General features: G+C 65.1%; 3 protein-coding genes across 5 annotated transcripts in view; 2 read left to right on the top strand and 1 right to left on the bottom strand.

Moving 5' to 3' along the window:
• Positions 713 to 5,126, bottom strand: HRH3 (histamine receptor H3). Its single transcript, XM_021078213.1, has 3 exons — positions 4,856 to 5,126; positions 3,679 to 3,845; positions 713 to 2,716 (listed from the first exon to the last, which is right to left on the bottom strand). Exons 1-3 carry the CDS (start codon positions 5,124 to 5,126, stop codon positions 1,787 to 1,789), a joined length of 1,368 nt encoding a protein of 455 aa, XP_020933872.1. The 3' UTR covers positions 713 to 1,786.
• LOC110257395 (collagen alpha-1(I) chain-like) lies at positions 5,125 to 21,770 on the top strand. Its single transcript, XM_021077699.1, has 9 exons — positions 5,125 to 5,770; positions 6,868 to 6,912; positions 7,009 to 7,099; positions 7,402 to 7,622; positions 8,662 to 8,785; positions 11,531 to 11,672; positions 12,112 to 12,183; positions 12,329 to 12,527; positions 21,085 to 21,770. The coding sequence occupies exons 1-9, from the start codon at positions 5,125 to 5,127 to the stop codon at positions 21,768 to 21,770; spliced, it is 2,226 nt and encodes a 741-aa protein (XP_020933358.1).
• The window catches only part of OSBPL2 (oxysterol binding protein like 2), a 39,916-nt gene continuing 38,940 nt past the window's right edge, over positions 21,111 to 22,086 (top strand). Inside the window, exon 1 of one of the 3 annotated variants that reach the window (XM_021078215.1) lies at positions 21,111 to 21,281. The gene's annotated coding sequence lies outside the window, so the exon portion shown is untranslated. The remainder of the gene's footprint in view (positions 21,282 to 22,086) is intronic. The other 2 variants (XM_021078214.1, XM_021078216.1) reach the window with 2 other exon arrangements.

Genomic DNA, 22,086 nt, shown 5'->3' on the forward strand with positions numbered 1-22,086 from the left:
ATCCGGAGGAAGTCTTCCTGGCACCTGGCCACAGTGTGACAGTCACAGCCAACGAGAGCAGGGGACCTGAGACCCCCAGCGTGCGGCCAGCGGGAGCTCTCTGCCAGGGTCAGGACTGGGCAGATGCCATGGGGGGAGAACAAGAGGCTGTGCCCGTGAGGTCGGGAAGGGAGGGCCCTGGAGGCTGGAAAGGGGGAGGAGGTGGCATCTGATCCACCCAAGTTCGTAACCCCCCTAAGTTGGGCTGGACTTGCCCCCTTTCTGAGTTGACTCTGGGCACCTGGGGGAGGGCCGGTGTCTGCCCCCCACCCCGCGGAGCCCAAGGGTTCCGTGCCCACCGGCACTGTCCTTATCAGGTCCTCCTCCCGGGCCCCAGCCCCCTGGCCCCGGCCTCGGTGCAGGAAGCTCCTTGGCCCTTCCCCCCAGCTCAGCTTCAGGCCCCACGCCCCTGGAGGCGGGGGGGGAGGTGGCGGGGGGAATCACAGCTGTCCTGGGGGTGGGGGCTGGGGCCGATACTCTCAAGCCTAGAGTGAGTCCTGCACAATGCCATGCCACGCTACCAAAGGGGTTCCCCCCAGGGGGGGGCACTGCCAGGCACGCATCTCTAGTTAGGACTAAACCTGTTAACCACTGCCCCCGCCTCTGCCCCCCACCACAGGTTCCCCTCCCCAGGTCCCTGACTGAGGTACGGGGGCTTGGCCACCCCCACGAAGTCCTCGGGAATCAGCACCAATAAAAAAATACACTTTACTGTGGACTCTGGGGTCTGCAGGGCAGCACAGCAGGTATGGGAGCTGGGCATGCAGGGCGCCCACTGGGTGTGTGGGATATGGTGAAGCAACCCCTCTGCTGGACCCCGGCCCCTGTCCCCTCCCCTGACAGCCCCAGGGGACTCTGACAGCAGATGGGGCGGGAGGGGCAGCCTTCCCGACGACCAGGCGGCCAGGCTCCAGCCGCTCTCAGAGCCTCCAGTCCGGCCCCGCACCCGGAGCTGGGGGCGGGGTGGGCAGAGACAGCTGGCACTGCTCGGCCGGAAGCAGCAGCACGAGGAAGGAGGGCGTGGGAGCCCACACCTGCCAGTCCAGCCCTGAGCTCCTCAGCAATTTTCTCTCTCTTGATTAAACATCCAAGGAACATCAAGTTCACGGACGCGTTTTCTCCTTCTCCGTCTTCCCTGAAACTCCCAGGATGGAGAAGCGAGACGTGCCAGAGGCTCCTTGGTGGGCATCTGGCACTTTGGGTCACAGAAAGTTGGCAGAAAGAGGGATGAAGGGGCCTGGCCCCGGACTTAAGCAGGAGACAGCAGCGAAGCTAGCGTCCGGGGCTCGTCTGGGACGAGGCGGGTGTGCGGGGGTGTGCACGTGCGGGGCCAGGGCACCAGCTCTGGAGGCTTGGAGCACACGCCAAACGCTTGCTCTGGGAAGATCACCAAGCAGTAACTGCGAAGGGTGGACACCACTGGCCATCGCACTGTCCGTGGGGGGTGGACAGAGTGCCTGGGACCCCTGGGTTGGCCCTCTGGGGCAGAGCAGGACGGGGGCAGCCACATCCTGGTTCGGGCAGCGAGGGCCCTTCCAGACGGCCCACCGGGCTGCCTCAACTGCCAGCGGAAGGGATGAGAGAGGCTGCCATGGCCTTGAGGGTGGGCCGGAGACAAGGCATGGCTCAGCCCTGGGGGCGGCCAGGGGGCGGGGGGCGAGGCCCGGCTGCTTGGGAAGCCAGGACCTGGAGGGGGCGGCAAGGGAGGGCCTGTCCCCCCACAGCCCAGGTGCCCAGGGAGGCCGGCTCACTTCCAGCAGTGCTCCAGGGAGCTGTGGGGCTGGAGCTTGAGCTTCTGGGGGCAGAGCAGCTTGGCGAAGGCTCGGCGGAAGCTGTAGTGGCACAGCGGGTAGAGGACGGGGTTGACGGCCGAGTTGGCCCACAGCAGCCAGAAGGACGTCTCGTACCAGTAGTCGGGGACGCAGCGGCCGTGGCAGGCCGCCCGGATGATCATCAGGAGTGTGTAGGGGGCCCAGCAGAGCCCGAAGATGCTCACGATGACCGCCAGCGACTTGGCCACCTTCTTGTCCCGCGAGAGCCGGAAGCGCTGGGTGACGCTCTGCGACACCATCTTCATGCGCTTCTCCAGGGACGCCGAGGACGCGGACGGCTTGGAGCCCCTCTTCAGCGAGCGCGGCCGCTCCGTGCCCCTCGAGGAGCTGCCGGAGCTGGAGGTGGGCGAGGCCGCGGCACCCCCTCCGCTGCCGCCGCCGAGGGCCGCCTCCCTGGCCTCGGTGCCCGGGGCCCCCTCGCCGACCCCGACCCCACACCTGTGCAGCGGCACAGCCTCCCCGCACCCCTTCTGCCAGCAGCCCCAGCAGCTGGGCACGGCCGCGGGCGGGGACGGCTGGGCCTCGGGCGGGAGCTCCGGGGCGGCCGCCTCGCGCGCCCCGTCCAGCCGGACGCGGGTGCGCCTCTGGATGTTCAGGTAGATGCTGAGGTTGAAGAAGGTGACGCTGAGAAAGGGCGTGAAGAACTCGAGGGTGGAGGCCGTGATGAGGAAGTACCAGTTGTAGAAGAACTCGGCGTAGCAGTGGCCCTCGGGGATGGAGCTGCCGCCTGACAGGTACTCCCAGCTGAGGATGGCCGGGCCGTACAGCAGGAAGGCCAGCACCCACACCAGCAGCATCTTCCTCACTGCCCGCCGCGTGTCACCCTGCTGGGCCCGGTACGAGACCTGTGGTGGGACGCGCTGGGTCAGGAGGGAGGGGACTGAGCCCGGGGCAGCGGCTGCGGCCACCCGCAGCAGGAATGTTGGACCAGGAGCCCCCGGCAGCCTCTAGCCCTCTGTGCACGGGCTCCCGTCGCCTCCCGCCCCTCTGGGGTCCGTCCACCCCTGCCCCCCGCCTCTCCCAGTGCTGCATCGGAATCTGCAGTTTGTGCCTGGCTGGCTGTTACCGTCTCCCCGCCAGCTGCGTGCTTCCTGCAGTATCATCGTCCCTGTCTACTGAGTACCCGCCTTGAGCCAGGCTCTGTGCTGGGCACCTTCTGACACCATCTCACTTAATCTTCACGGCCGCTCCCCCATTTTCCCCGTTCTCCTGATGGCTCAGCGGGGAGGGAGAGACCCCAGGCAGACCCGCTTCGGGGGCAGAGCTGGGGTGGAGCTGACTCTAAACCCACACTCCTCGCACTCTGCCCCACTGCCTCTCTAGGGCAGGCCCCTGGCAGAGGACCAGGGGTGCCTGATAATGCCGTCAGGGAGAAGATGAGTGGGCATCTGAGCGGCCCTGTGCCCACAGGCTACCACCACGGGCAGTCCGGGCAGTCTACGGCCCCCAACTCCTGGTGGCCACGCACGCCCAGGGCAGCTTGTGGAGCACACACCTGCCGGGAGGTATCGCCACGGGCCTGAGCCACATCCTCCCTCATTTCCGAGGACTTGGGACCTGCTCCAGGTGGAGGCTGCAATGACCCCTGCCTTCAGGTCCAGACTCTGCCTCCCGCCTGAACCAGAACCAGGTCTACCGGCAGCAAAGGGCTACCGAGTAGGCAGCGGGCCATGCCAGAGTCCCCGGTGTGTCCGGTCGGAGGCTAGTGGGGACGGAGCCCACCCCCGCACCACCCACACCTCAGAAGTGCCTCCTGCTCCCGGAGATGCTCCCGACCCCCCCGGGAGTGAAAGCGGCCCAGACTCACGGCTCGGGTGACCGACAGGAAGCGGTCGTAGCTGATGAGCACAATGTTGAAGACGGACGAGGTGCAGAGAAGGTAGTCCACCACCAGCCACAGTTTGCAGAGGCCCCGCCCAAAGGGCCAGCGGCCAGTCAGCACATAGGGCACGTACAGCGGGATGCAGAACGCTCCTGGGGGGAGAGGAGGACCACGGTGGGCCGAGGCTGGCCAGTGCGGTGGGACAGACCCATTACAGCAGAGACAGACAGGACCTGGGGCCACTCGGGGGGGCTCCTCTCTGGGGCCAGCAACCCTCCCTCCAGCTCTTTCCCAGACACACTCTCTGCTCTGCACCTGGCCCCCAGACCCGCGGGTGTCCCCTGGACTTGGGGACAAGAGGGTGATCCAGGCGTGGGGACCACTGGGCACGACAACACCCCCAGCCTCTGCTAGGTCATTGCCCCGGCTTCTGCCCAGCCCCCCAGCGCCCAAAGCAAAGATTTCCTCCTTCTCCTCTGGCCCCGCCAGATCCCAGCTCCCATCCCGGCCTTCGGACAGCTCCTCCGCACCAGCCCAGAAACCGAGAAAGCCTTTCTCTGGACTCAAATGGCACTTGGCCGCTGCCACGTGGGTGGGCGGCTCCCACAGCCAAGCCCGGCTCTGCGCGTCTGGCCGACGCACCTCGCAGCCCCAACAGGTGTCTGGCGCTCGGCCCCCTCCTTGCGCCCCGCCCCCCCCGCCGGCAGCAGCGCACAGACACGTGAGAGCGCGCTCCTCCGAGCACCTCCCCACCCTCCGCCTTCCCCACGGCCTCCTCCCCCAGCACAGCTCTCAAAATCCCCCTTCCGCGTCCCCTCCCCCAAACCTCCCCCCAGCGCCCTCCCCACGTCCTGAGTCCGCTGCAGCCTTTGTTTGGCTCCGGCGCAGGAGCCAGCGCTGCAGCGCCTTGCGCCTCGCCGAGCGCCCGCCGGCTCGGGCCCTTCCCCGGGGACATCTTTCCCCAGCCAGGGTCCCGTGGCCGGGGAAGCAAGGAACTTCGCCCGCGCCCACCTCCCCACGAGTGCCGGACGCCCCCTCCGCAGGCCGGACCCCCTAGCGAGGCATGTCCCCGAGGAAAAGGCACCCTAGGTCCGCGCTCCAATCCCCGCTGGCCCGACCCGACTGGGCGCCCCTGGGCTCGGGCGGGGGCTGGGGGCTTTACCCACGAGGAAGTCAGAGATGGCGAGGTTGAGCAGAAAGAAGTTGTTCTGCGTGCGGAGGCTCGAGTCGGCCACGAAAGCGAGCATGACCAGCGCGTTGCCCAGCACCGTGGCCACGATGAGCAGCGCCATGAGCGCCGCCAGCACCGCGGTCCAGGCGGCGGAGAAGCCGCGCGCCCCGCCCGCCGCCGCCGCCGCCGCCGCCGCCGCCGCCGCCTCGCCCGCCAGCGCCCCCGACGCGTTCAGCGGCCCGTCGGGCGGCGAGCGCTCCATGGCCCCGCAGGCTCACGCGGCGCCGGGGCGCGGGGCAGGGCGCGGACAGCCGACCGGGCGGCCAGGAGGAGCTCCGGCCCGGGAGCCTGGTTTTTGCGGGCTCTCGGCCCGGCCGGGTTCCCCGGGGGTGCCCGGCGCATGGTCCGCGGGAGCCGAGGCCGGGGCGGCGCTGAGGGGGCCCGGCCCGGAATCTGAGCCGAATCAGGCCAGTGGCACGCCTGCTGCAGCCCGAGCGGACCCGGAGCGGAGCTGGAGCCCGTGCAGCTGCCGGAGCGTCCGTGCGCCCCGAGTGCCGCGCGCAGCGGAGTGCGCCCCGCGCCCAGCCCGCGGCCCCCCGCGCCCCGCGCAGCGCCCCCGCCATTGGCTGCCGCCCTCGCCCCGCCCCCGCCCCGCCCGGCGCCGGCAGCACCACGGACAGCGCCGCGTGCCCGCCCGGCCGCCGGAGCCCCAGCCGAGTGCGCACGGCGGCTGGCTGCGAGCCCGGCGCGGCGGGCGCCGGAGCTGGGGGCTCGCCTGCGGTCAGCCGGCCCGCGCACCCAGGAGCCAGTCTCCGGGTCGCTCGGCCTGCCCGGTGCCCGCGGCCCCGGTGACCCCTGGCCGGCCCTTGTCGGGAGCCAGGACGCCAGTGGGGGGCTGGAGCGGGCGTGAGGGGAAACAGCCGCCCCCGCGCTCAAGGGAACTTGCCCACTGGACCCCTCCTCGCTTTGGGCTTGGGGCGAGCAGGTCTCAGAGGAAGGGACCTCCCAAGGAGAAAGGGTGGGAGGGGTCTCCCTGACCCGTGCCCTGGTCAGAGGTTCGCTCCACCCCTCTTAGGCCAGCGACTCTGGGTCTCAGTCTCCCCGTGGGCAGGGCCCAGCGCAGGGTCCAGGGTGACCTGCCAGGCGCAGACAGTGTGGAGTTACATAAGGGAAGATGGGGAACCCGGGGACCCAGCCGGGAGGGGAGCGGGCCCACCCCGGGCTCGGGCAGCCCCAGGGTGTGGGGGGAGCGACCATCCCCTCTGCAGGGAGCCCAGCCACAGCTCCCCCCCCGCCCCGGACAGTGCAGTGGGGTGGTCACTGCTGCAGGGACAGACGAGGTCACTGCGCTCAGGCGCAGCCAAGGTGGTAGCGCTGCGTTAGCGCCGCCAGGAGGGGTGGGGGAAGAGAGGAGCGGGAGGGAGCGCCCCCGCCCCGGACATCGGCTCGGGAGAGACTGGGTCAAGGACGAGACACACACAGCGAGCCACACAGACCCCACAGACCAGGGGAGCAGCCACCCAGCGTCAGGATGGGGACCCACGAATGGCAGTTAGACACACAGCAGGCAGCAGACAGCAAGGGAACAGCGCCCGAGGGAGAGAGAAGCAGCCACTCTGCTCTGTCGCCGGCGGCGCACTACTTCCGAAGCCTCAGAGAGGACAGAAATGCGTGTGTCTGTGTGTGGGGGTGGGGGCCGGAGGCTGGGGGAGGGGCTGCAGAGGGGCCCCGGGCGCTGGCCCAAGGCACCCCCAACTTGCCGCAGCTCCCCGACCATGCTGGGAGCCTCCCCACCCCCTCGCCGGGAGGTGCTTTAGAAACTTTGGGTGGGGGGGGGCGCTGGGCTCCCTGTTCCTCTCCTCAGAGCTGGTCGAGGGAGGAGACCCCAGCCCCTCAGTCCCAGCCCCAGCGATGCACGAGTCTGTGGCTTCTTGCAGCCGGGCTGGGACGGGGTGTAGGGCGCCTGAGGACCTGCGGTAGCCCTCCCTTCTCCCTTCCGCCAGCGAGCCCTGCTCCTCTCGCAGGCTCGCTGCACCCCAACTTGCAAGGTGGGCGGGGCCGCGCCAGGGCCAGGTGCTGGTCGGTTAGGCAAAGCCCAGGTTGAGGCTTCCTGGCGTGGGCAGCACGGTGCTGCTGGACCCCAGGGCTCCCGCCATCCAAGCCTTCTGCCGCCCTCGGGCTGAAGAAGGACTCCCTGGGCTTAGCCCGCAGCTCCACGCTGAGCGGGCCCCAGAGGTCCCCGCTCCTCCACAGCCCTCCCGAGGCTGCCTGCGAGGTCTCTCCCCACCTCCCAGGCCTCTGGACAAGGAGTTGGGTGGGGGTGGCTGAGGGGCCAGGGGCGGGGCCTGGCTGGCTCTCTCCTCGCTGGCTGGGAGCCCCCTCCCCAGCCTCGGCGTGGGGAATTCGTGTTGCTCACTGGGAGGGCTGGGTCGAGGGGAAGCCTGAGCCGAGGGCAGCCCCTTTCAAGTCTCCGTCGAGCTGGTGGTCCTTGTGGCTCTGAGTAGCCTCGAGCTTTCTTTGGTGGTCTCACCCCACAGCAGCGGGGATGGACTCCATTCAGACCCAGCCCTGGGGGCCCAGCTGTGCGACCTGGGGAGGTACCACGTTACTCCGCCCGTGGAGAGCTTCCTCTCTAAGTTGAGGTGGCAGGAGAAGGAGGGCTGGAGTTGGCCTAGAGGTTTGAGGATGGCCCAGGCCGGGGGTGGTGAGCGCCCCCTATCGGCGCTCGACCTCGTTGCCCCCGCGGGCTCCCTGTACGGTGGGTAGGACCAGCAGCCTGCACCCAGCGCCGGAAGGAAGCCACCTGCCTTAGGTCCCACAAAGCCTGAGGCTCTGCTCTTAACGGCCACACTCTGGACCAGCCCTGAGTGAGGTCACGGCCCCTGAGGCCAGCAAATATTCCAGCTCTTGGGGCCTTGACCTTGGCTGGTCAGGAGCCTGGGCTCCTCTGGGCTGGGCCCAACTCGACCAGGGCAATTTGCCGTGCATGAGGCGGGTCCCCATTGGCGGCCCACAGGGCATTTTCTCTGAGGTCTCTGTCATAAGGAGTAGGCGTTCAGGCCCCGGGTTGGCAGGGAACCCTCCAAGACCCTGGGAAAGGCTGGCTGAGGGTGGGGGGGACAAGGGGCGGCCCCTATTCTCAGTTCACCCAGACAGACACCCCCATGAAGAATGGCCTGGGGCTAGAGTTTCTCCATTTGCCCAAACAGCCAGCATTTGGGGTTGAAAATACCCAGTCCAACAAGGAGACCGTTGGGCAAATGCCCCAATCACATAAGCCCTAGATCACTGGAATCAGATTCCCTGCAAACCCCTCATGCAGGGGCAGCTCCCCCACTGACTGACGGATCCATCCTTTCATTCGTCTGCCCAGCAAGGTTTTCCTGGGCTCCCAGGGTCAGCTCTACGCTAAGCCCTTCCGGGGGGAAGGGGGGGCACAGCGCAGTAAGTCAAGTGCGTGTCCCGTGCGTGGTTCAGGTCCGGAAGAGAAACCAAGCCGGGCTGGGGAGGCAGAGCATCAGGGCATGGGGCTGGGGCCACGGCTGCTTCTCTGGCATTTTGAGCCCCTTGGGCCCGGGCAACAGGGGAAGGAGGCGGAGGTTGGCTGGGGGCTAATTGGTTCCGATCAGCCGGAGGAAGTGGGGCTGCTCTACTCCAAGTGACAGGCGGGATTAGGGCCGTCCCGGTGCCTTGGCGCCCCTGTGCGACTCTTACTTTGAATGGACAGAGCAGCTACCCCAGCCTGAGGAGGAGCAGAAACTGGGCCTCAGCCCCTCAGGAACCTGGTTGCCCCCCAGGACCCGCAGAGGTGACAGCTGAGGAGGGCAGCGGGCTGGGCGTGGGGGAGGGAGGCCGGCTGCAGCAGCGGGGCTGTCTGCTCCCTCCCTCTGCCTGTAGGGGCACTTGCCGGGAGGAGAGCAGGTGACCTCCCCCAGCGGCATGTCACCGCCTTTTCCTCTGCAGCATCTCCCCAGCGGCCTTTGCTGGGAACTCCTCCTCGGGGGGCAAACTCTGCCCTGGGGCGCCCGTGGGACTGGCTAAGCCTTCTACGAGGGGCCCCTCCCGGGCCCTGGAGTCTGAGGCTTGGCCCAGCTGTAGCCCACCTGCCCCTTCTGGATCTGGGGCCAGAGGAGCTCCCGGCCACCGTGGCAGAGTGGGTGTTGCCAGGGTCAGAGCCGAGGGTCGCCACCCTGCTCGTCCTGTGCTGTCCCGGGGCAGCAGGCTCTGCCTCCAGCTGCCTCACTGCACTAGAAAAACCTTTGTGCTTCAGCGGACTGCATGCCCTGTGCCGGCGCCCACAGCGCTGTACCCTGCTGCGTGGGGACACAGCCCACTAATGAGAACTAATGAGGGGAGCGTTGCTGCCCAGGGCCGGCTGCAGGCACTTGTCCTGCTGCTTGCGGCCAAGGCGCCTTTGCTGGAGCACTTGTCAGGATTCTGGGTCCCGCGCGGTGACACCTCCTTAGTGGAACTGGAACTGCTCTTTGCTTTCTCTCTTTCTGCAGGAGCTCATTTGAATATGGGAATGCAGATTTTTCTTTTTTTGTGCCTTATCTTCTTTTTTTTCCCCCCAGTGACATTCTCAGCCGGCTCCGGGTGCGTCCTGATGAGCTCAGGGCCCGGGTGTGATCAGAACGGCTCCCAAGGCCACAGATTTGGATTAAAAGCTGAGTCTGATTTTCCTTCCCTTAGGGACAAGGCTGAATTGGATCCAGGGCCCAGGTGGCAGGAAGGACAGAGGGGACAGGAGAACCAGGGATATCGTTGCTGCGGGTTGGCTGCAAATGACAAAAAGCTAATTCAAAAAAGCCTAAGAAAAAAGGAGCATTTATTGTTCCCCATGACTGAAAAGTCTGGGGGCGAGGGGATTTCAGACACAGCTGCATCCAGGAGCTCAAAGAAGAACTTCTATCTGTCTCTTCCCTGTGTTCATCTCATTCCCAGCAGGCATTTCCCCCTATGGTCTCTTCCTTGCAGCTTCAGGCTGCTCTCCTGTCAACTCCCCAGCAGGAAGACGGGACTGCCAACAGAACCCCAGAATTAGCCCCCTTGGCCTGGCTGGGACAGTGGTGGTGGCCAGCTGGGGCAGCATGGGGACGCCCAGGGGACGGCTGACTGGGATGAGATTCAGGTGACATTGCCTACATTGCTGGAAGCTCAAGCAACGCTGCCTTTGGTGGCAGTGCCCTGGGAGTCCACCCCCCACGGACCTGGGGGGACAGTGCCTGGGCATCGAGACCTTGGGGGGCCCGGGGATGATGCTAGGGACAGTGGGGGCGGCTGGGACTGGGGGCTGCGTGGTGGCCTCCCCCTGCCTGGGTATGTGTGCCTTCTGCTGCCTGGCTGCCCTGAGCACAGGGCGCAGTGGAGAGGGAGGATGAGAGAGTGAGCGAGAGCCTGCGGGCTGAGGGCGCTGCGGGGCAGATGTGGCCGCAGGGCCTGGGCAAGACGGCTCCCAAGGCCTCCCCAGCTCAGCCCGCAGGAGGGAGGCTGGCAGCCCGCCCCGCCTGGCCTGTGCCTGGCTCTCCTGGGACCCAGCTGCCAGCTTAGAGCAGGGTCACCCCCATCCCATCGCCTGGGGCCTTGGTCCTCATGTGGTGGGCGGGGAGGCTGGGGCGGGGGCTCAGAGGCTGCAGGGAGCCCAGACTTTGGTGAGGGGATGGAGGGGGCTTGGCCCTGGGTCAGAAATCGCCCCCCTGCTGCCCGTCCCTCCTGAGGACATGCTGATGGCGGTACTAAGCATGAGAGAGGGGCCTCCCAGGAGGGCGTCCTGGAGGAGGGCTGATCTAGGGGCCTGCAAACAGCTGCTGGGGAGGCGGTGCAGGGGCAATGGTGGGGGGTGGGGGGAGCCGAGGTAATAAATGCTCTTCTCCAGGGAGGGAGGCCCCTGCGCCCCCGGGGGGCCCTCTGCCAACCGAGGCTGAGGCTCTGGATGTGCCCACTTCCCCGCGCTGGCCGGGAAGTATTGGCTGAATGAATGAGTGAAACCAGTTGCGTCTATCCGGTTCTTCCCCTGCGCTAACGATGCCTGAGCCGTGGAGGTAGCAGGAGGCTGGGTGGAGGGAGGTTCCTCCGTGGTGCCTTCTCCAGAGGCCTGGCTGGGGCTGGGTGTGGGCTGGCCTGGGGCCTCAGGAGGGCCCCCAGATCCAGCTGTGGGGGGCCGGCCCCAGCCTGGGAACCTCCACTGCAGCCCCAAGAGTGTTCCGTAGAGTTGCCCACGGCTGTGACCCAGCAATGGCCCGTGAGGGAGGCAGCGGAACTGAGCCAAGCTGGCACACAGCCTAGTCCTGCTCCAGAACCGCTCCAGGGCCTCTGGACCAGGGATCAGCTGGATGGGAAGCAGCGAACCCTGGGGGTCCTTGAGCTGGGCCAGGGGTGGACGCTGGCTGCTCTGTCCAGGGCCTAGCCCCGGGGCTTGTGGCAGTGGGTGGGCAGGTGGTGGGGAGGGTTCCCAGCTGTGCCCCACCCAGCCCCAGGGCAGCTGAGCTGCAGCCGCCCCCCCTTCCCCAGCCCCAGAGCTTCCTGCCGTGGACTTGGCCCCTCGGCCTTGCTTGTGGGGTGGTGGGGTGTGGGGTGGCGGGGTGAGGGCTGAGCCACTGCTTTGTCTGGACTCCCAGCCTGCCGCTGGCTGCCATCCGCCTGCCCGGGAAGGTCTGCCCTCTCCAGAGCCCGGCCTCTCCGTGCCCTCCAGGAGCGCCACCCTCGCAGCTGGTGGGAGCCTGAACGCATCGCCCCACCGGACCTTGCCCTGGCCTCGTCCACCTCTCGGGGCTCCTGTCCCCTGCTGGGCTTCTCCTGTGGTCACCAGGTGGGGTGGCCTGGTGACAAGGCTGGTGAGGCGTCTCCCAGTCCACTGTGCAGACCCCAGGCCTGGGGTTTGAGAGCTGCACGGGCCAGGCTGGGGGCAGTGCGCGTGCACTCGCGCGCACACACACACACACACACACACACACACAGAGGCCAGCGGGGGCCTCCCTGTGGATGGTGCCGCCGAGGTCACAGTGTGGGTAGGGCCGTCTGTCTGGGGAAGGGAACAGGGTGGCCACTGGACTGGGCCTGCTGGGTGACACCCTGGGGCTCTGGCTGCTGTGATGCTCTGCTGGGGGTGAGGCCGAGAGGCGCACCCCCCTCCCCAGACCCAGTCAGGGCCCCCAAGGCCCAGCTCTGGCCCTGGAACTGCAGCCCATCTCCTCTCCCCAGCACCTGCGCCCCTGCCCCCTCAGCCCCCAGGCCACCTTCTCCTGCAGGAAGCCCTCAGGGTCCCTCCAGGTCACCCGATCTCGCCCGGCCTGTTCTGTGCTGGGACCCAGAGCGTGTGTGTACGTGCGTGCGTGTGTGCCACACGTGCATGCTGCCAGCCCCTGGTGTGCAGTGCCCTGACGGTGCCTGGGCGCCTGGGCCCCCTTCCCTGCCTGCGGCCTTCGCCGGGGCTGGAGGGCCTGCCCTGGGAGCTGCTTCCTGCAGGAGACAGAGCCCAGCCCAGAACCACACCTCTTTAGCCCCCAGTCCCTGGGCTCTGGCAGCCCCCTGGGGAGCCTGTGCCTGTCAGGAGGGAGCCAGCTGACCGTCTCGGGGCCGGGGCGCCGGATCCAGTTGGCGAAGGCGTCCCTTGAGTCCTTGAGGAGGAAGCAGGGGCCTGGGGCGGCCCCCAAGGAGCATCTGGGTACACACATGTCTATGTGTAAGTACATACGTAAATGCCTGTGTCTGTGACTGTGCGTCTATACATGTGTGTCTGTGTGTGTTTTAAGTGTGTCTGTGTGTGTGCACACGCGGCCCCAGTGTGGGTGTCTGGTGTTCTTATATCTGAGTCTTTGTGTGTGTCCGTGTGTCTGTGTGCTCTGGGGGCTCCTGGAGGGAGCTGGGACTGGTGGGCCTCCCACCGTGGAGAGCAGGGCAGGTCAGAGACAGGTCCCCTCCCTGCAGGTCCTGGGCCAGGGCAGGGGTCAAGGGATTGCTCTAGAGGCAGCCCCCTCCCCTAGTCCGGGCACAGACCTCTGTCACTTGGCTGCGTGAAAACACGCACTTCTGCGCTCCATGCGCGCGCGCGCACACACACACACACACACACACACAGCTAGAAAACAACCCGGAAACAAGTGGGCAATGCCAGGCCCAGGTGGGGCAGCAGGCGCAGCACGTGGAGGGGCTGGGGGGCAGCAGCTGGGACCCCGGAGCCACACCCCCTCGGCCTTGCCCTCGGGGCTGAGGCAGCTTTGCCTGGGCCCCGCCCAGCCCCGTGTGTGCTGTTCCCACCTCCAGCTGGGAAAAGGGCTTGACCTTGGCCACAAGCACAAAGTGGCAGTGCGGGGCTTTGACTCAGAAGGACGAAGTCTCAGCCTGAGTCCAAGAGCCGTGCCTCCTGCAGGGGCACAGCTGGGCCACTGGGGTTGTCCTCACGGCCCTGGGTACTTGTTACTCCAGTGAGACCCCTGTCCACTTCCCCAGCGCCTGCCCGCTTGCCCACCCCCGCCCACTCCCTCACACCCGGCACGCTCCCCAGCCTCCTCCTCCACCCCTGCCCACGCCCCTTGCCCCTGCCAGACCTCAGTCTGGTCCACCTTTTCCTGGCATTGCATAATCCTCTCACATTTTCTAAGCAGCCCAGCTGATTCATGCAGAGCTGGAGACACTCAGGTGCCAGGTAAGGAGACTCACTGGAAGGCTCTCCACTGGGAAACCTTGACGCAGAGAAAAAGTCCTGAGGCCTGTCCTGACAGGCAGCTGTCCTTCCCATGTGTGGAGAACTGGGCGTGGAAATCTTAGCTCAACAGGGCAGCAGATATTTGACAGGTCACTGGTGGTGAACCTCTTTCAGGCGTGGCTGGATCCAGGAGCCCCTGTCTCCCAACCCTGCTCTCCTCTCAGGCAGCTGATAGGTTCCCAGGAGAATGGAGACAGACACCCCACCTCATAAATGTGACTGTTGACCTTGGCGACCTGCTGTGGACATGGGTACCACCCAGCACAAGATCTGACCCCTTCCCGGAATGTGGAGCACAGATTAACCACCTATAGGGATTCACTGCCCTCCGTCACGGGACTCGAACACCTACCCGTCCCTTGACCTTCCCTTCCTCCTTCTTCATTGTTCCCGCCATGTTTCGGCCACATCCCTTGGTGTGGTACCTCCAGCCTGACATCCCACAGCCCACAGACCTGGCAGCAAGCCCACAGCCTGACCATCTCAAAGTGAGGGACTGATGTTTCAGGTTCTAGTTACCTGTCACTGACTGGGGCCAGAGGTGGCATCAGCCTCTGGCCTCACAGGAGGATCTGGGGTCCGGTGAAGCCGGACAGAGCCGCGGATGCTCGTCACGGGGCCACGTGCCTGTGCTCTCCTGCCCCCTCTGGACCTTAGACACCCTGGGGAGACTGAGGCTCGGAGAGGTCCTCTGTTAGCAGGTGGCAGAGCCAGGGCTGGCGTGGGGCTGCAAGTACCATCCCCCACTCCCTCCCCACACTGCTGTCCGCCCACCCACCCCCCACCACCCCTCCCAGCCCCCTCCTGCTTGCCTCCAGGGATTTTATAGAGTACCTACGATGTGTGCAGCTTGGCTGGGAGCCCAGAAGGCAGCGGAGGCTGGTGAATGGCTGGAGGTGCCAGCCTTGCCTTGTCTCCAGGGGTGCCTCAGAGAGGCCCCCAGCCCTCAGGGCCAGAGCCCTGGGCCGTGGCACTCCCGGCCAGCCTTCCCCCTGCCTGGAGGGGATGGAGTCACCTGGCTGGCTGCACGCGACTCCTGCGGCCCTGGAAGTGGGCAGGCAACACCCTGCGGGCCCCAGTTCCTGCACTGAGCCCTTCTCGGGGTGGCTCAGCATTTGTGGGCCCCAGTGCCAAATGGAACTGTGGGCCCCCGCCTCAGAGGTTAAGAATTTCCAGATGACAATAGGAGAGCCATAAACTGAGCACAGAGACCCACTCAGCAGCAGGCAGCAGGATTCAGGCTGCACCACTGCTCTCCCACCCGTGCCCCTGGGAACCCCATGGGCTGCCCCCGCCAGCTAGGACTGCTGGGCACAGACTGCTCCCGGTCCCCCCTCTCCCTCACTGCCCTCCTCTCCTGGGATGGAATCGGGGAGCCCGCCTGTCTTCCAAAAAGCCCAGAGGGCCTGCTCGCCTACCCAAGGCCCCCAGCCCCACCCCCAGCATCAAGCAAGGGTGCCCAGAACAAGGTGGGGTCGCTGCCACCGGCCCCCTCCCCATTGGCCTTGGCTGTGCCCCGGAAGATGAGTGAATCACACTGCCTTGGGCCACCCCCATCCTGCTCCCTGGGCATGTTTAAACTTTGCCCCCTCCCACCCCCATGCCTGGCAACTCCCCTGGCCGGGCCAGCAGCTCTGACAAGTTAAATTTAGCCCAGCCCAAGCTGCCTCTCCCCGCAGCTTCCACCCGCCCTGCTGGTCCCCTGCGCACAGATGCGCCCACACCCCTCCCGCTCCACGTGAGCCCCCTGGGAAGGCGGGGGAGAGAAGGACCGGGCCACCCCCTGCTTCTCTGGGGTCCCCTGGCGCCTACTTGTGTTGGCAACTGGCACCCAGAGCAGGGCCAGCAGGGCCCCAGGTGCTTAGCAGTCAGGGCACAGCCAGAAAGAGAGAAACTGAGGCTCCTTGTCCAGGGACCAGGCTGAGGCTCTCTGATGGCACCACGCTGGGCACACAGTAGGCACACAGGCTGTGGGTGGCTGGCATGTCAGGGACTGTGAGTTGAGAGCTCTGCTTTGCACCTGGCATTGCCCCTTCTTTCCGGGCAGCTGTCGTGAGCCCATACCTCCCTGCGAATCCACGAGGGTGCTGGGGGCCTCGGCCGGGCCTGGGTGGTCTCAGGGCCCTCCCCCAGGGGAGGCCAGCAGGCAGGTCCTCTGACAAGTGGCCACACATAATCTTCTTCCCTGGGCTGTTTTATTCAGGCTGCCAGTGCACTCAGCTGAAATGCTACTGTCCCACCAAGCGTGACATGGGATGAAGTTCTGGCTCGTGAGATGCGAACAGAAGTGCCTGGGGTGTCTTGAGGGGCAGATCCTCAAAGGGAGCTGATTCTCCGGGCGGGGCAGCACTTCTGCCTTTGTTCTTTCCCTCACTCCTTCTTCCTGGTCAAGTATGCATGTGATGACTGGAGCAGCAGCAGCCGTCTTGGGTCATGAAGAATGGAAGCTGGCATTAGAAGAGAGATATAATAGGGGAGGAACTGGGTACCCTACCAGCCCTGGAGAGCCTGGGCTTGTGTCATGTGAGAAAGAAGTGTATGTCTACTTTGTGGAAGCCACTGTTGTTCCGGGTTTTCTCTTCTATGCAGCTCTAACTCATCCTAAAAAGCAGGCAGCCGAGCAGGGCCCAAATGCCTTGCAAGGTAGGAGGCCGCTTGGGAGTTACATAAGAACTTCCACAGGGGAAAAACTTCCCAGTGCCCAATTCCAATACATCCTGGGTCTTTCTGTGTCCTGGAGGGGCCCATACACACCAGTATAGGAACGGCCCTGAGAAGGGGGGCACTTGTTGGCTTTGTTTAAATAGCATTCCCAGGAGTTCCCGTCATGGCACAGCAGAAACGAATCCTGCTAGAAGCCATGAGGGTTCGGCTTTGGTCTCTGGTGTCGCTCACTGGGTTGGGGATCCTGCCTTGCCGTGAGCTGTGGTGTAGGTCGCAAATCAGACTTGGATCCCCGAGTTGCTGTGGCTGTGGTGGAGGCTGGTAGCTGCAGCTCTCATTCAACCCCGAGCCTGGGAACTTCCATATGCTGCAGGTGCAGCCCTAAAAAGAAAAAAAAATTTTTAAATTAAAAAAATAGCATCCATGGTACCTTGTTCGAAAAACTCTCAAGAGGGTGATTGGGGCATTTGACTGAGATAGCGTGCTCAAAGGAACTCAGCCAGTGCTGGGCACAGAGTAAGTGCCCAATAAATGCTACTGAAGCTGGAAGCGGGGCCCACATCAATTCTGAGCGTGGAAGTTGCCCCTCCCACCCTCTCTCCTGCCTGTCCCTGGGCTGTGCAGCCTCAGCCCTGCATTCCCCTGGGCTCCCCAGGGTCAGCTTGCTCCTGCCCGGCCCTTCCCAGGGGGCAGTGGTCTCTGTGCCCCCTTTCCTCCTGCAGAGGCCAGGGGGCTGGGGGGGGGGTTGCACTGTGAATTCGGTGGGGTTCCCCTGGGAAGAGTTGGTTGGCAAAGCTGCCGCAGCGAGGAAGGCGTTGGGTAAAAAGTTTAGGAGAGAAATACATTTTTTCTCTTTTGGCAGAAATTTAACGGGTGCAGAGCTTGCTCAGGTCCCAAAGCCACGGGGAAAAAAAAAAAAGCCCTTTGCCGCTGCTATTGATAACTCGTCTCTCTCCACGTGGTGGGTTCAAAACTAAAAATACTCTTCTCCGACGGCAGGGAACGGAGCACTGTCACGTTGCAGAGGAAACTGGAAAGCTGTGTGGGGAGGGACGGCCTGGGCCACGGGAAGGCCGGGGCCAGGTCCCAGTGGCCAGCCGCCCTCTGGCCGCTCAGGTTGTCTCCAGATGGAAGATTCCCCAGCATTCCATGGAAGCGAGTGGGAAAACATCCTTTCCGTGGACGGGGGCGGTGGGGGGGCAGGAGAGGAGTAAAGCCTCAGGCTGGGCCTCCCCCGGGACAGAGGCCAGGTCAGCAATGGGCATCCAGCAGCCTCGGATGCCCACTCTGCCGCAACTCTGGCGGCAGACTGTGATCAAGAGATCCGCCCAGGCGCAGACACCTGCGGGGGATGGAGAGAGGGGTCAGCAAAGAGCAGGGGCCGTGGGCGAGGCTGCCCGCTCTGCAGCACCGCCCTGGCCAGCTCCTCTGCTCGGGCCTCCATCTTGCCGGGATGGGGGTTGGGGAGCCGGGGAGCAGGGGTCCCTGTTCTGCCTCCTCGAGACGTGATGGCAAGAAGGAGGCTGATGCCAGGAAAATGCCTCTCGAGGGTCAAGTTCGGGTAGGTGCTCCTGGGCGGCTGGCACCTCCCCACCCCAGGACGCCACACTCATTCCAGCGGGGCCAACCGGCCCCCCGGGAGGCTCGTGGACCCCCGGCAGCCCTGATCCTGCTCAGAAGGAGTTAGGCCAGGGAAGCTCCAGTCACCCTGGTCCCGGGTGTGGGGAGGCCACAGGCAGATGTGACTGGGGTTGGCCTGATCTGAGGGCACTTCTGGTGAGACCAGATCCCCACCTGTCTCCCACCACCAAAGTTTTCTACCAGCCTGGCACTTCTCAGATCTGACTGCGCACAGGGATGGGCCCCCGGGTCCTGAAAAGGCTCTGGGGCCGCGCTGGGTCCCATGGCTCAGGACGGAGGCCACAAGACAACCCCCACCGCGGGGCAGCTATCAGCTCTCGTCATGGCCATGGGCCGCCCCGTCTCCCCCGGTTCCCAGGAACACCGGGCACCTATTTCGGGTGCAGATCCTGGTCTGGGCAGGGCCCTGCCTTTCTGACGAGCTCCCAGGCGTGCCGGGCTGCCGGGCGGCGGGAACGCAGGCACGGATTTGCAGGTCTCAGGTAAGCCGCCTCCCTTGCTTGCAGGCTCAGCTGGCTCATCTGGGAGGTGGGATGATGACACGTAGTATCTATTTAACTGGTTGGCTGTTGCAAATAGGAAACCGGATGAGGCCTGTAAGTCACCAGCCAGCGGGTCACGTCAGCGGTCACCACCATCGCTGTCGTGATTGCCTGGCCCCAAACCCTCTCTGTCTGCTTTTCTGCTCTCATCTTCCATCCCATTCCTGGAAGGTTTTGCCTTTGGGATTGGCCTCCTGACCTAGTGAAGACGACGAAAACACTCCTGAGTTGGTCCCAAGGCGCTGGCCTTCCAGCCTCTAACTGAGGGAGGAGTCCGTCCAATCCTGGCCGCAGGGACCAGAACAGAGGAGGCAGCAGCTCACCCTCAGAACCCAGGTTATTGCATCTCTTTAAAGAGGTTTAACCTGGAGTTCCCTGGTGGCTCAGTGGGTTAAGGACCTGGCATTGTCACTGCTGCGGCTCAGGTCGCCGCCATGGCCCGGATTCCATCCCTGACCCGGGAACTTCTACATGTCATAGGCGTGGCCAAAAAATAAATACATAAAGAGGCTAAACTGACATCCCAGCCCCAGGATCCATGTGGGATCAGAGCCCATTCTCAGCCCTAAGGGCGGAGACGGCCTTGCTCGGCCCCAGGGTGCTCTGTGAGCAGACAGCAGGCTCATCCAACCTCAGCCTCTCCTCCGGCCTGAGCTCTGACACCCCACTCTCACTTCTGGAGTTCACGGCCGGGGGTGGGCGCGTAGCTTGAACCCCTTAGGGGCATGTCTTCTACAAGCGGGGCAGCGTCTTAGAGGCTTGTCAGGGTGAGGGACGTGGAGGGCACTGGCTCCAGGACCCTGCGCTGGACTCCGGCCAGACCCAAGGAAGCCGCCAAGCATCTCCGTGGCAACCGGCCTTGTCCTTGTCCTGGCTTGGGAGCCTCACGCTGCACCCTTGCCTCTCCTGCTCCAGTCGGTTTCTTCAGAGGTAACCATGGCAATGCCTTTGTTTCTGAGGCTGGGCCCCGCCTCCCTCCCGGCTTTCCTCCTCAGCAGAGGCTGGGAGAGGGCCTTCTCAGTCCCCGCACGTCTCGGGCGCCCGACGACAGTGGGCCCACCAGGGAGCTGGGGCCCGGCCTTGGGATGGGGCTGGCTGGCTCGGTGGGCCCAGAAACGCAGCCTGGGCCCCAGCCCTGCTGCATGCGCCGATGCCCCGTTCCTGACCAAGGCACCGCATCTGTACCGGCCAAGGCCTGCCGCTGCCCTCAAGGCAGCCACAGTCCAACCCCCTGCACCCCGGCTGGAAATGGGCAGACGTGTTCTGAGGAGAAAGCGCAGAGGCCCAGCTGGGGCCGGCTTTGCGGAAGGGGCAGTGATGAGCAGGAATTTCAGCATGTGCTCCACGGGCAGGAGGTCTCTCCGAACTCTTGTGGGTCCAGGGTTGCAGTGATTCTTTGGCTTTGAGTTGGCTTAAGCAGGAAAGAAAATGCGAACTCACTGAGAAACCTAGGATAGAGCTGGCTGAAGGTGCGGCTGGTTCCAGGTGACCCAGGCTATTTGCTCTTGCTTTCCTCTGGGTTGGTTCCATTCCCAGGTGCCCCTTTCCCCACCTGGTGACAAGATACCCAGCAGCAGCCCCAGATTGGATCTTTCTGCCACCTAGCCCGGTGCTGTGGCTGGCTGTGGGCAGATGGGAAAGTCATTTGACCTTAGCTTTCCCTCTGGCCTGAGCTCTCTGACGCCCAGCAAAAGTCCCAGGGCTGACCCTTACTGGCCAGGACAGGGTCACTCACTCCCCCCGCAACCAACTGCTGTGACTCTGAGCATCCAGCCTGATTCATGTTATTCCACCGACCTCAAACCACACCCAAGACTTAAATGGGATGAGGGTGGGAGAAACATGGTCTGGAAAGGAAAGCCTTTTTTTTTTTTTTTTTTTTTTAAATGGCTGTGCTCATGGCATGTGGAAATTCCTGGGACCTTGACTGAAGCCAATCCGCAGCTGCAACCTTCGCGGAGGTGCGGCAACACAGGAGACTTTAACTCACTGCAGGTGCAGGGGATTGAACCCACGCCTCTGCAGTGACCTGAGCCACTGCAATTGGATTCTTAGCCCACTCTGCCACAGTGGGGACTCCTCAAAGGAAAATCTCGGTACTCAGAGGCTCGTAAAGTTTCGTTTACTGGCCCATGGCCACACAGCTGGTAAGGATGGTAGCCCGGGGCTGACTCCAGAGCTTCTGGACTTAACCATGGAGCCAGTGAATGTCAGTAAGAGCCCCCAAAGGTTTTAAACAAGGGAGTGAAGAGTCAGGAATGCAGCCTCAGGGTAAACTGGCGCCGGGTTTTGGTGAGCGGTGACAGGCACGGCACAGAGGGTGGAAGGTGGGAAGCCTTGCAAGATGCTTGAGCTGAGGGAAGCAGCTTTGGGAGGGTGACTCCCGCCTCCGCCCGTCCCCAGGGGTTGGGAGCGGCCGGCGCAGAGGCCTCAGCCTGCAGAGCATCCTCGCCGGGGCCACTTGACCTGCTGTTTGTAAACTCACCTCGCCCAGCCACGCCCCTTCCTTCCTCCCTCCCGCCCCTTTCGGGTCAATATCTGCATAACCCCGCCTCCCCATTCCCCGATTGCTCTCCCGCCTCATCACTCCTCCACTTGGGCGGGACCTTCGAGGGGCGGAGGGAGGGTCCACTCCGGAGACGGGATTAGCCTAGTCCCGCCTCCCGGAGCGGCCTTCGGGCCGGGTGCTGATTGGGCGGGCGGCGGCCGACGCGACGACGCCGGGCGCAGCGAGTGGCCGGCGTCGCTGTCAGTCCGCTGGGCGGCCGGCCGCACTTCCGCCTCGGTGTCAGTGGGTCGCGGGCCTGCGGGGCGGGGGCGGGGCGGGCAGCTGGGCTCGGCCGGCGCCGGAGGAACCGCAGTCCAGGTGAGTGACCCGGCCGGGACCCCGACCCCGCGGCGTCCGGGAGCGGCGCCCGGCATCTGGCGGGCGGGCCCGGGCCGGGCCGCGGGCGGCGGGGAGGCCGGGCCGGGCCGGGGGGGCCGGAACTCCGCGCCCCCTGCCCGCCGGCCAGGCCCGGACCCCGGCCGCGACCCGCCGGGCCTCCCTCCGCCCCAGCCGCCGGCCGCGTCCGGGCCCCGAGGAAACTTGGGAGGAAAGTTGGCGCCTGCGGCTGGGGCGGCCGGGAGCGGGGGCGGCCGGCAGCGAGGGCGGCGGGCCTGGGTCCCGGGCGGCAGCCCAGACCCCGCGTCGCCGGGCAACTGCGGCCCCGGGACCGGACTGCCGGCCGCTGCACCCGGAAGTGGGGCTGGAGAGCTGGGGCCGGGCGCCCGCCAGCCCCTCTCCGCCCGCAGGGATGAGTCAGGGTGGGCGCGCAGGGCAGGGGCGCTAGGATCCCCACCCCCTTGTGTCTGAGTCTCCCGCGGGCGCCCGTGATCCACCAGTCAGGAGGGCACGTGGTGAAAAGTCAGCGTCCCCGCTGGCGGTGCGGCCTCCCCTCCCTGGCGACCACCTGTGGGTTTGCGGCTGCCTACCTGGTCGTGTGCTTGGGTCTGCCCTTCCCCTCTGCTGCCTTCTGTTGTTATGTCCGCCTTAGAGGACTGTACATCACTGTCCACTCTTTACCTGACACACGTGTGAGCTAAAATAGACATGCAATCTGATGTTAAAAGCTTCCTCCTTCTCCATAGTTACCTTTCAAAAATCAGCAGAGTTAAGTCTGGAGACTTGA

This window comes from Sus scrofa, chromosome 17, assembly GCF_000003025.6.
Source record: "Sus scrofa isolate TJ Tabasco breed Duroc chromosome 17, Sscrofa11.1, whole genome shotgun sequence".
Taxonomy (NCBI): Eukaryota; Metazoa; Chordata; class Mammalia; order Artiodactyla; family Suidae; genus Sus; species Sus scrofa.

What these genes read in the sequence shown, in the direction of transcription:
- HRH3 (XM_021078213.1), bottom strand. Translation starts at nt 5,126, where the DNA reads ATGGAGCGCTCGCCGCCCGACGGGCCGCTGAACGCGTCGGGGGCGCTG. An exon ending in CATCTCTGACTTCCTCGTGG is followed by an intron (nt 3,846 to 4,855) that starts GTAAAGCCCCCA and finishes CTCTCCCCCCAG; the next exon opens with GAGCGTTCTGCATCCCGCTG. An exon ending in TCCTGTCGGTCACCCGAGCC is followed by an intron (nt 2,717 to 3,678) that starts GTGAGTCTGGGC and finishes GTCCCACCACAG; the next exon opens with GTCTCGTACCGGGCCCAGCA.
- LOC110257395 (XM_021077699.1), top strand. Translation starts at nt 5,125, where the DNA reads ATGGCCCCGCAGGCTCACGCGGCGCCGGGGCGCGGGGCAGGGCGCGGA. An exon ending in ACGCTGAGCGGGCCCCAGAG is followed by an intron (nt 7,100 to 7,401) that starts GTCCCCGCTCCT and finishes CTCACCCCACAG; the next exon opens with CAGCGGGGATGGACTCCATT. An exon ending in GCTTCTCCTGTGGTCACCAG is followed by an intron (nt 11,673 to 12,111) that starts GTGGGGTGGCCT and finishes CTTCTCCTGCAG; the next exon opens with GAAGCCCTCAGGGTCCCTCC.